Below are 12,610 nucleotides of genomic sequence, written 5' to 3' on the forward strand. Positions count from 1 at the left end.
ACCCATATATAAAAAGGGAAATAAAACTGAATATGAGAATTACAGAGGTATTTCCCTACTGAGTGTTCCTGGCAAGATCTATGCAAGTATACTTGAGAAACGGTTGAGAAGAATTGTGGAAGAAAAGCTTGGTGAAGAACAAGCTGGATTCAGTCCAAACAGAGGCTGTCAGGATCAGATCTTCACTTTACGACAAATAGTCGAGAAAGCATGGGAATATAACAAAGATCTGTATTTAAGTTTTGTCGATTTGGAAAAGGCATATGATAAGGTGCCAAGAGAGAAGCTCTTCAATATGCTGCAGTTATATGGTGTCAATGGGGCATTATATCAAGCAATACTTAGTCTTTATTTGAGTTGTAAGTCAGCAGTTAGAATTGAAGGAAGTACAGGAAGATGGTTTAATGTTAAATCTGGTGTGAGACAAGGATGTACATTATCCCCTCTGTTATTCATTATTTATATGGATCACATTATGAAGGAAAGTGGTATTAAACATGATATCAAAATTGGAGATGTTAATGTCAGCTGTTTGCTTTATGCGGATGATGTTATACTTCTAAATAAATCCGCTACAAGTCTGCAAGATTCTCTGACTAAATTGAATAGTTGTTGTAATAGATATGGTATGAAGAGATATGGTATGCAATAAAAAGACAAAGACAATGAAAATAGGCAGAATCATTGAAAATGTGAACTGTGATGTGAATGTAGAACCTGTGGAACAAGTAAAACATTTCAGCTATTTAGGCACGATTTTTACTGAAGATGGTAAATTAAATATAGAAATAGACAACAGAATCAGCAAAGCTGGTATGGTGGGAAGTCAATTGAATAAATTCATATGGAATAAGAGAGAAATTAGTCGGAACACTAAATTAGCTGTATACAAGACAGTGTTCAAACCAGTTTTAACTTATGGATCTGAGAGCTGGGTCAGAAGTAAAACACTTGACCAAAGACTAGAGACCGCAGATATGAGAGTCCTGAGAAAGATTATAGGCATGAACAGATGGCATCAATGTCAATATCATATTAAAAACGAGGATATTAGGAAAGAACTTGATATTGTCAGCATCCAGGAATGCATTAGCAGAGCTAATCTCAGGTGGTATGGTCACCTAAATAGAATGGACGAGGAAAGATTAGCAAAACGACCCAGAGGAAGACCAAGATACAGGTGGATTGATATGGTACAAAGTGCCTTAGACGATAGAAATATAAGATCTGATAATGTTGGAGTCTTGACAAGTAACAGACTGATTTGGAGGAAAATTGTAGATGGAAGTTAGTAATGATATAATTTTTTCATGTAGTACTATCATATCCTGTACACCCCTTGTGGGTACATGGCAGGAATTTGATGATGATGAAATAATTTTTAGTGTTTTGTTAATTACACATTACAATATGTACAGGTACATGAAAGAAATTTTACCTTGGTTGATCTAAAGAAATATCAGTCTTGTTCAACAGCACTACACTAGTATTTAACTATGAAAGTGCATGGACTTCTGTTGAGTAGTTGCCCATGCACTTTCATAGTGAAATACTTGCCTTAGTGTAGGCAGCTTTGTTGTATTCATATCACTTTTATTTCCAGCATGCACAGTGTACCAGTTAAGTAATGAGAGAACAATTATTATATCAAAACAATGAACTACATTTGGCAATGTCAATTATACAGATTCAAAATAATCTTCTCCAACTCCACATAATGTTTATGCTAAACATTATGTGGAGTCGGATGGTTCAAAGGCATGGTGGAAGTCCTGAATGGGAACCTCCTTCAGTCTCTGTGTCACACCACGTTGGATGTCCTCAATGTCACTGAAGCGCCCCCACTTCAAGGCACACTTCATCTTTTGAAAGAGGAAAAAGTCTGCAGGAGCCAAATCTGGGGAATAAGGAGGAATGTTCGCTCATATAGATAGACTTTGAACCAGAAACTGCTTCACAGGCAGTGCGTGGTTGCTTGTCATTCAACAGAGAAAGCAATTGTTGTTGTTGTGGAACAGTTCTTTCCTTACACGTTGCGTGCAGGCATACAGATGTTGCATCACTCCTAAATAATACTGACTGTTCACTGCGGTGCCCTCAGGAACAAATTTCACCACATTTATTTGGTCTGAGCAGAAACTGGCCATCCACAGCATGGTTCATCCTCCAGGGACTTCTTCCCCTGTTTAAACATTGAAAACCAGTGGAACACCTGTTGGCACAGCTGTCATTGCCATAAACTTTTTTAGGTCTTGGTACACTTTTGCAGTAGGTTTTCCTGATTTACAGTAAAATCTTATCACAGCTCTTTGTTCCATGACTCAACTTCTGACATGCTCCACTCAACACTCTTGCTTCATTGGTTGCTGCACATGAAAACTACTGCATCATCTGACTTGAAAGTTGTACCTGCAATTACAACACATTCTATCGGTCTAAACTATAAACACATTTGTTACTTTTATTCAAAAGGCTGTCCTGTAAAAAATCAGTCTCATTACTTAACAGGCAGACTGTGTATTTTCATGTTGCATTTACTTGCTACTCATTCAGTAATCCATAAATGGGTGAGGCACAAGAAAGCCAGATGTAATTCAATAAATTTGCTACAGATATTCAAAATCATAAATGATATATTCTTGAATAACAGTTATTATACAATGGGTTGAAAGCCCAGAATGATCTCCATTTATTTAACTGTTTGTCTTTTTCCCATTTGTTCTTCTAGTTGTCAACTACAAAAGTGGCTGAACACCTAGTTCATAATGTGCAAGAAGAGTCACATGCACAAGAGATATTTCAGGCTATCTTCAGTTCTGGGTCAACTGTTCCAGAAAGTAAAATAAGAGAATTTGAAGTGGAAATGGAAAGACTAAACAGCAAAATTGAGCATCTGAAATCCCAGAATGATCTTTTAAACTTAACTCTAGAGGAAAGTAAAGGCCAGTGTGATAGATTAAGTGTGCTGATTGGAAAATATGAATCTAATAATACAGCTCTACAACTGGCACTGTCATATAGTGACCAGACTATAGAAACATTTGAAATACTCTTAACTCTTATGGAGTCAGAACAAGGATTAATTTTGGCTAATTGCCGAGCAGCAGGCCTTGGAGCAGTAGGTAAAAAAATTACCTTCAAAAGTGTAATTATTTCTGCAAATGAAGATATTAATTTAAATAAATGTACTTATCTAAAACCCTGGTTATTGTTAGTTTTTAGATTTAACTCATGGTATGCATTATATTAGATGTTATTTGACAAAGCCATCACATAAAAAATATGGATCAAATTACACTGGACAACAAATTTTTATTTTTCCTTTGGAGCCAATCTGGGGAATAATACTGATTGAAAAGTCAGTATTATTCCCCAGATTGGCTCTGGAGAATAATATTGAATTTTGCCCTCAGGAACAAAATAACTGTTCAAAACTGAACAAAATAATTTGGTCAAAATAAATGTTCTGTACTTTGAGCATGAAAATAAGAGTCTGCTTCACATTTTTAGTCCTTAAAGGGAGTAGGCAAGGCCACTTAGCAATAATTAACTTTTTAAGACTATTGGGAAGCTTGTCTCCACTTATAGCCAGTTACAGAATTGCTGCCCCAAGACTATCAGTAATTTTAATTAACATCTAGGGAGGAGAGTGTAGCAGACAACTGCTGCCACTTCATGGTCCTCAATACTTTATATTTTTGTATGAAATAACCTGAATTCTGCAGTCAATTTTCTTGAGGTTTTGAAACGAAAAACAGAAGTTTCCAGTGGGGGGGGGGTTCCGTCCTATTTTTATGCTCTTTGAAAGATAGATATTATTTGAATGGGATTAAATTTAGAATTCATTATTAAAGCATCATAGGCTGACTTTATAGTTGCAAATATACAAGGGTCAGAAGCCTGCAATCTGTTTTTAATTAAACAAAGCATTTATTTAGGAAAATACATTTATAGAACTTTAGTTCAATTTTCCATTCTGCATATCCCATTATGTCCAGCTTATATATAAAATTTTTGCTAGTATCTCAGTAACTAATTCTACAATAGGAATATATGCAATGAGTTCTACAATAGGAAATTCTATGCCTTTTAATTCATTTAAATTCATGTAGCTACAAAAATCCATCACTGTTTCATGCATCTAAGTGATTGTACTTTCTAGACAGTTGACACTCTAAACAAATATTCCTCTGTCACTTGCTGACATCATTGTCACTTCACCCACACAGCATGTACTAAAAAGTACTTAGTGTTTTAAGTTGGAATGGGTTAGAATAATATTTCAGTGGAAACATTGGAGAAATTACTAAATAAAATAAGTGACAAGTATGATTTATCAAATACTTCATTTCTAGAGTGTGTTCAAAAATTATTGATTAGAAATTAGAAATTCTGAAAGCAAAAATTTTGTGTATGCAGTCACTAGGCACGTGTACTCCATTTTTGACCTTGTGTACGTGCACAACTTAGGGTGAACATTGGTGCACATTGTTACACAACTTCTAAGAGTTAAACTCCTGCTCCATCATGTATTGAAAATTTTCTTGTCTTACTTCATGTTCTCTGGTTTTTTCCATGTGTATAGTCTTCTCTTAGATTGTGTACCACCCCAAAAAACAATTACTATTATCAACAATTGTCCTTCCCAGTTTTGCATTGTCAGTAAACAAGTGAATATCCCCCCCCCCCCCCCCAAATCCATATCACTAGTATACAAATGAAAGAGTAGTGTCCCTGGTACAAAACCATGATGTACTCCACTAGTTGCCCTCATTTACTTTGATTTCATTTCAACATATACTACTCTCTGATATCTGTCAGATACTCCCCTTGTACACACACACCCATCCATTCCCATTTACTCCAACTTATATAATAGTTTTCGACGTGGTATTCTGTCATATCCTTTGCAAAGTCCCAGCAGTATTGTGGTGTGGCCATTTCCCTTATCTAATTCCGCAGTCATTCCTTTATAAAATATAAGTTACTATAGTAGAATCTACCTTTTACAAAGCCATAGAGTATCACATTCCTATTCATCCATATCTGGATTTTACTTATCAACAACTTTTCCAGTATTTCAAGTACCATTCCTGAGATGCTAATTGGTCTGTAATTTGCTAATTCTATCTTGGAAGCCACCTTTATATAATGTAACTCTCTTATCCTCTTTCCAGCATCTCTTGGAACCTTGCCAGATCTGAGACTTAAACAATTCTGTCACAGCGTGACAGTTGCACATTTTCATAGCACAAGGGTCGCCATGCCATCCTTGTGCTGGATTGCCCAGCTAAAATGTTTCAACTTGCCTGTGGTGTTGCAGGAAGTCTCTTTCCCCTATGAACCTGGCACAGTCCCCCAAGCCTTTCTGTAGTACTGGTGTAGCATTTGGTGTAGCCCTGACATTTTTCTCCTTGACACAGTCATTACTTGCTGGAAAGTATGTGTCTAGGTGTGGCTCCATGTTGGTTAGGGAACTCTGGCAATGAATCAAACTCCCTCTGAGAATAAATAATTTTTGATGCTCTAGTCCAGTGGTTCTTAACCAGTGTTCCCCGGAACACTTGTGTTCCGCAGGTGAAAGATGTCACATGACACAAAAACATTACCGGCAATATTAAAATCCATACTAGACCAAGATGTGAATATGGTAAATTACATCACGTCAAGAGACCTTTAAAAGCATGCCTTTTTAAAAAAGCTTTGCATATCTATGGAAGCCAAGTACAAATCTTTGCTTTTGCATACTGAAATAAGATGGTTATCCAGGGGTAAAGTGCAATTCCGAATTTTAGAACTTAAGAATGAGTTATTGGCCTTTTTTCAAAATGAAGGTACAGATGCTTTTGATGTCTTCAAAATGATATTTGGTGTGCTAAAATGGCATGTTTAGCTGATATTTTTAATTATTTAAATAGCGTCAATATAAGTATCCAATGGGAAAATGAAAATATTTTAACATCCACTGACAAATTGTCAGCTTTTCAGAAAAAAGTATCTCTTTGTAAAAACCGCTTATCAGAAAAAATACAGTAGATATGTTTCCTTCGCTCCATGATAAAAATGTCGTGGGAATTATTTCCATTATAACAGAACATTTAACAATATTGGAAGAAAAGATTAAGTTACTTTCCTTCCTTAAATCACACAGTAATGACTGGATACGAAATCCATTTGGTACAGTTAATACATTGAGTTGTGAATTTTCGTTACAAGAAGAACAATTAGTTACCTTGTCAACAGATCGTACTCTAGAAATGAAATTCTCTGAAATAACTTGAGGAATTTTGGATTTTTGTCCAAGCCGAATACCCACTCTCTCCACAAGGGCACTGAAAATTTTGTTGCAGTTTTCAACATCATATTTGTGTGAGCTCGGTTTAACGAATATAAAAATTAAAAAGCGTGAAGAACATACTAATATAGACAAACAGATGAGGGTAGCTATATCACATATTAGATCTGATATTGCTGAAATCTGCAAAAACTGACAAGCTCAAGCATCGCATTAAAATAAGTTCAATTTTTATAAATGGCAAGTACATTCCTAATGCTTTTGGTGCTCCCCAAATTTTTCTTATAATGAAAAGTGTTCCGTGACTTAGAAAAGGTTAAGAACCACTGCTCTAGTCTATCAAAGGCTTCAAAAAGACCCTGCTATGTTCAAAAACCATAGAAACATCAACAACAAAAAAAATAGAAAACAGATAACATCAGAAACTGTAAGAAATTTACCATCTTTCTTAATCCTGCATTCAGCACAGGAATGTCCACTTGGAAAATGTCACTCATCGTCCAGAAGGGCTGGTAGATTTCAAAAAGCTCTAAAGAAACTCTGTTTGGGCGATATTCTTATTGAAATGGTGATAGTGACACAGTCTGAAAATTACTTCATGTGCATCTGTTGGGGAATACCAATTATGGCTATCCTCCACAAAATCTTAAATTTTTCCAGAGGTGTAATATCAGAGTGGGACCTTCTTGATGCTTCCAATGAGGAGATATGCTCTGAACTGAAGCAGCAAAAAGATCAATGATGGCCATAAGGACAACCCTCATATGTAGGGATGGATACCTGGCTCTCACCGGGAACATCATCCTCACCTTCAACACACCAGAACCACCGACATCTGTCAAAGCAGGTTATCTCAGCTTCCCAGGAAGGCTCTATCTTCCAAACCCTTTGTACTGCTTTATTCTCAGAAATGTGGTCATTTTCCAACTGTCTGTGGAGATGTCATCTGTGCCTGATGCAGCAGTAACGATCATAGAATAAAGTCTAAGAGCAAAACACTGAAATGCTCTAACTGTGAAGGAGACCATCCATTGTACTTCCAAATATGCCAAAGGTGTAAGGAGAAATTAAAAACAGAGCAATGTATTACTTATCAGGAGGTGAAAAGGCAGAATACCATAAAAGTAGCAACAACTGGTAAAAACCTTTTTACACCAAGAAGGCAACTGTAAAAGTGTCATTAGGGACACAACCTTCTCACAAGTATACCATCTCTGAACAGTTTGACTTGCTATTTCCTTTGAGTGAATCAGAATCGATATAGACTCACTTTTGACGACATGCCAAAATTGGTCTCGCTACATGAAAATCCTCTTATTAAAAACATAATGGGACATGTATCTCACATACTAAAGAAATGCCTCCAGATCCTTTAATAGATGGCTTGTCAACAGGCCATTTATTAAAGTTAGCAGATAGCATGAATACCTCCACTCCCCCACAGGAAGTTAAAACAATTAATATAACTAGAGGGGTTCCACTTTGATGACATCTGGGATATTTTTCATGATGAAGAAATGACTGACATTATCTATCCACAATTCTCCAAAAAAGAAAAAATCGAAGGCTAATGAAAACAAAACATCTCAACATAGGAAGCCAGATGATACCACCAAAAAGAAATAACGAAAACATTTTTACAATGGAATTATCATGGATTCTTACAAAACATCAATGACATCAAGGCTTTCTTCCAGAAGTATAAACAAATATGTTTTTAGTTGCAGGATTCATTATGAAATGTATGTATGTATCATCATAAGGACAGGACAGGGTTGGCATACGGATTCGCTTACTATCATAAGGATTGGCTTACCCATGGAGAACTTTTCATCATAGTGGGAAATTACAGCAAGTCCCACTTAACACCAGTGTAGAAGCAGTTGCTACCTGACTCTTAGTTCAGAACTCTTGTAATAGTATTCTGCATCTACCTTTCTCCTGCAACAGATATTTCTCAGGATGACCTTGATGTTGTCATATTGCAATTACCATCCCCCTTTTAATGGAGGATTTAGATGGAGACAACACTCTATGGGGTAATGGAAACATCAGAGGAAGAGTTCTTAAAGGTATGCTTGACAACAATCTCTCTCTCTTGAACACCAGAAGCAAGAAGAAAACATTCACTGCCATTGGCTTAACTGTCAGCTAACCCTCTGTCTTCCCACTTGGAAACTGAAAACACTTATATGGGAGTGAAAATTTCCCCATGATATCAACCTTTTTAAATGAGCAATCATATACTAGATCATGGATATCACGATGGAAAATTGAGCAAGCCAACCGCTTACCTTCTCTACTTAGGTAGAGACCGAAGAAGACCTCTTCTTAAGTAGAGGCTTCTCTACTTAAGAAGAGGACTGACTTCTGTGATAGTCAGTCCTCTCCTATCAGTGATGCAGTTTTTAAAACATTAAGTTGGTTTCCACATTTCCCTAAGTCAAGTGGAATGATAATTTCACAGGAGCCAGGGAAGCTCAGAAGAAGGCATGAAGTATCTTCCACATCAACAAACCTCATGGCTTTCGAACATGCTCGAGTCCTAGCAAGACGCACCTGTTGACAGAGCCAGAAAGAGGAATTCTGAATCCAATATGCATCTTCTGTAACAAGATCATCCAACAGCAAAGAAGTATGAGATTAAATCCAGAAATTAAAAGGCAGTTACACCACATATCAGCTCTCTATCCTTGAATAGTTGCTAATATGCTTGGGGAGAATTTTGCTATAAACATCTGCAGCATCTTCCTATTCTCCTACCAGAGTTCCTCATCCATAAATGCAAAGCAGAAAAATGACAAATTCAGTTGTTGTTGTTTTAATATATATAACAGTACTGAAGAATACAACAGGCTTTTCATGAAAAAAAGAAATGAAAACTGATTTGCTTAACTTTTGTCCAATTGCTGTTGGACCAGTTAATATCCATTATGAGATGGTCAAACAATCTGTTGCCCTCAGCCATGATTGCATCAACTGATGTACATTTTCAACAGAATTTTCTGTGAGAATGGGTTTCCAGATACCTGGGGAAAGGCTATTATTATTACCTTTTCTAAGCCAGTAAAAGATCCAAAATCTCCAATAAACTATCAAGCACAATCTGGCTTCCACAAATATCTTTCTACAGTTGATCATCTAGGCTGACTGGAGGCATCCATTACAGATGCCTCCTAAGATGTGAGCATGTATCAGTTTTTCTTTGATATGGGAAAAGCATGCACTACTGCTTGGAGATTTGGAATATTGAAAGATGTACATGACTGTGGTCTCAGAGGGAATCTCTTTTTTATCAAGAATTTTTTATCCAACTGAATTTTCTCAGTCCAAGTGAGAACCACTCTCTCCCAGCTGTATACACAAGAAGAGGGAGTCCCTCAAGGTTCATTTCAAAGTGACTTGCTTTTTACAATCAAGGTTAATTTGATAACCAAGCAACTTCCCTCAGTTATAAGTAATACCTTCTGTGTGGATGAGTTTACCATTTTTTGTCATTCATGTAACACAAGGATGGATATAGAAAGATAGCTGCATCTATCCATTGATTATCTTTCAAATAGTTCAGATTTTCCCAGCAGAAGAGAGTTTATGTGCTTTTTTGTCATGGATGTGATCTCCACCCTAACTCAGACTAGGATGAACTTTATTCCCAGTTGCATCAGAAGCCAAGTTCTTAGGGCTTATATTTGACAGAAAACTTAACTTTTCTTTCTCAGATACACCAGTTGCAAGATAAGTGTTCTAATTTGATGAACATTCTTTGCACTTCCACCTCTTAAGTTGCAGACAGATGTTTTTTGCTCCTGTATTGTGCACTAATAAGATCTAAATGTGAATATGGATCCCAAGTTTATGCTTCTACCAGAGAGAGTACACCATGATGGTTGCAACCTATTCACTATCAAGCTATAAAAATTGCAACTAAAGCATTATCAATCTCACTGATTCCTATCATATATGCTGAGGCAAATGAACCACCTTTGTTGTTTTTGACATCGACAGCTGTCTGCTATATTCTAGTAAAATAAAATCCCTGAATGACCAACCCATGTTACCAGTTACTTTTTGCCTATAGTGAAAGAAAGCAAAAGATCTCACTAATGCAACACTCATCAGACTTCTACACAACCCTTTGGTTTGAAACTCTAGATATTAATGTAGACAATATTGCACAGATCCCATTAAATATGGTATTGCTGTAGCATTCATGCATACCACAATGTTGCATTTCTTTCTGCAGGCTACCCAAATTTTAAACTCTTTGTTATCTACCACCATATCTTTCAAGCTTATAGAATCAAATACTTTGATTTTGTGTCAATGACATTAGTGAGATCTTTTGCTTTCTTTCCAGATAGCATGATATCTGCTCAGATTCCACTAGAAAAGTAACAAATTCATTGCTGAACTCTATGCAGTAGAGCTTGCATTGCTACAAAACATGCATAATATATACAGATTCATTTTCCTGTAGACCACATAAAGTGTAGAGCTACAGAAGCATCCAGAGTGCTCTCAGTTAGGGAAGCTACATTTGGATGTGCACTTCTTTTGGATCCCAAGCCACATTAGGATTAATGGAAATGAGGCTGTAGATTACTGCAGCTAGTTCAGCTTGTTTCTCAAAGTTCCACCATCTGTCTGTACTCTACACCAGTTATAGGCAGATCATAAAACAGAAACTTTTATCAAAGTTGCAATCATCATAGAATAGAGAGACCGATAATAAGCCGCATTGAATTTAGCCTGAAATTAAATTGTGATAGTGCAGTCTACTCAGGATCCATAAAGAGAAAGTTGCATCTCGCACACTTCTTCCTGTTGAGGGGTGGTGACATGTGCGCGTTCTGTGGTACTGGGCTAACCATTAGTTATATTAGTTATATTTTAATTAATAGAGACTGTCCTCATTTTGTTAATGAGGACAGTCTCTATTTTAGCCACTTTCATAATCATTGTTAACCCTATACACTCAGGCAGGTTTTATCTAACTAACAATATTTAAATTTTTGCAGAAAATTAATATGTCACCTAAGAAGAGTACATAGAGCATACATTATTTTTGATATATACAATGTTGTTTTTGTATGTAGCCTTTTAATACCTTATTGTTTTTATCTTTGCTTTATGAATTTTTTTTTACACTTGTTTTTGTACATTTTTATGCCTAAAATCATATCCCCAGATTAGTTTGGTTCATAAAAATAAAGATCTTTATACTAATCTAGAAACCTTTGCAATATTGCAAAAAAAGTGCTGCAAGAATGCAGGACTTTTTTTTTTTTTTTTTTTTTTTTTTGTTATATATAGGGTTACCATACATCAGCATTTATGCGGACATGTCTGCATTTTGATAATGAAAATATCTTATTGATGTAATGGAAATACTATCTTCATTACATGATCTTCTTCAGGAAAGGAAAAATGAATATTTCGTACCATTGAAAGCAAAGGACATGTTGAAGAAAATGGAAAGTGATGGCTTCAAATCTGGGGTAAAAAAAGTTTTGGTGTAATGTGGAAACACTCTATGTAGGGTGTTTAGACCATTTGAACATGTGGATGCAACAGTTTAATGAATTTTTCTGTTTTAAGTGGCTGTGTCTTATTTAAAGAACTCTCCTGGGAAAGTGCAGAAGAATGTATACACTTCTTGATAGAGTGAGGTGTGCAAGTTGATCACAGCAAATGTTTTGACCAATTTTCCAACTTGAAGAAATTTGTTGCTTCATATGATGGAAAAGAAGTGTCAAGTCAGAAAAAATGGTGTGACTACATTGAATTCTGCAAGAGTGAAGAACAGTACAATGAAATTGTAAAGATGGCTCAGTTTCTGTTTGCAATTCCAGGTCACAATGTCGGTGTAGAAAGGCTCTTTTCATTAATATAAGCTCAGTGGACCAAGGAAAGAAATAGATTTACCATAGAATCTGTGGAAGGACTTGCTATAGTTAAATTTAATTACAGACATTTTACATGTAAAAATGTGTTCGACTATTTGTGTCGAAACAAAGAACTGCTAAAGAAAATTAGGTCTAGTGAAAAATGTGCATGGGCTGCAAAGTAATGTATGTAATGTGATAAGTCTAATTCTTTTTTATGTAGGCCTACTCTTGTTTCATAAGACTTACGATGACACTTAAAATCTCATATTTTTGTGTGTTCTAATAAGCATACTCATCACATCTAATTAATGATAAGCTTGCAAAGGTAAAGATTTCAAACATATGTATTTATTTTTGTGTTAGATGTTTGTGTCCGGAATGAGTTGGTCAGGCGATGGGGTGCAAATTTATCAGCATTTTTGCATTT

The 12,610-nt window shown here is 35.9% G+C and overlaps 1 protein-coding gene across 3 annotated transcripts in view; it reads left to right on the top strand.

The window, feature by feature from the left end:
- The window catches only part of LOC150101280 (colorectal mutant cancer protein), a 499,737-nt gene that overhangs the window by 337,013 nt on the left and 150,114 nt on the right, over positions 1-12,610 (top strand). For all 3 annotated transcript variants that reach the window (XM_090400857.1, XM_090400859.1, XM_090400858.1), the window contains one exon: positions 2,729-3,122. In XM_090400857.1, coding sequence (XP_090256983.1) covers positions 2,729-3,122 — 394 coding nt within the window. The remainder of the gene's footprint in view (positions 1-2,728; positions 3,123-12,610) is intronic.

The sequence above is a fragment of the Typopeltis vanoorti genome, chromosome 11 (assembly GCF_054136105.1).
Source record: "Typopeltis vanoorti isolate ZY-2024b chromosome 11, IOZ_Tvanoo_1.0, whole genome shotgun sequence".
Taxonomy (NCBI): Eukaryota; Metazoa; Arthropoda; class Arachnida; order Uropygi; family Thelyphonidae; genus Typopeltis; species Typopeltis vanoorti.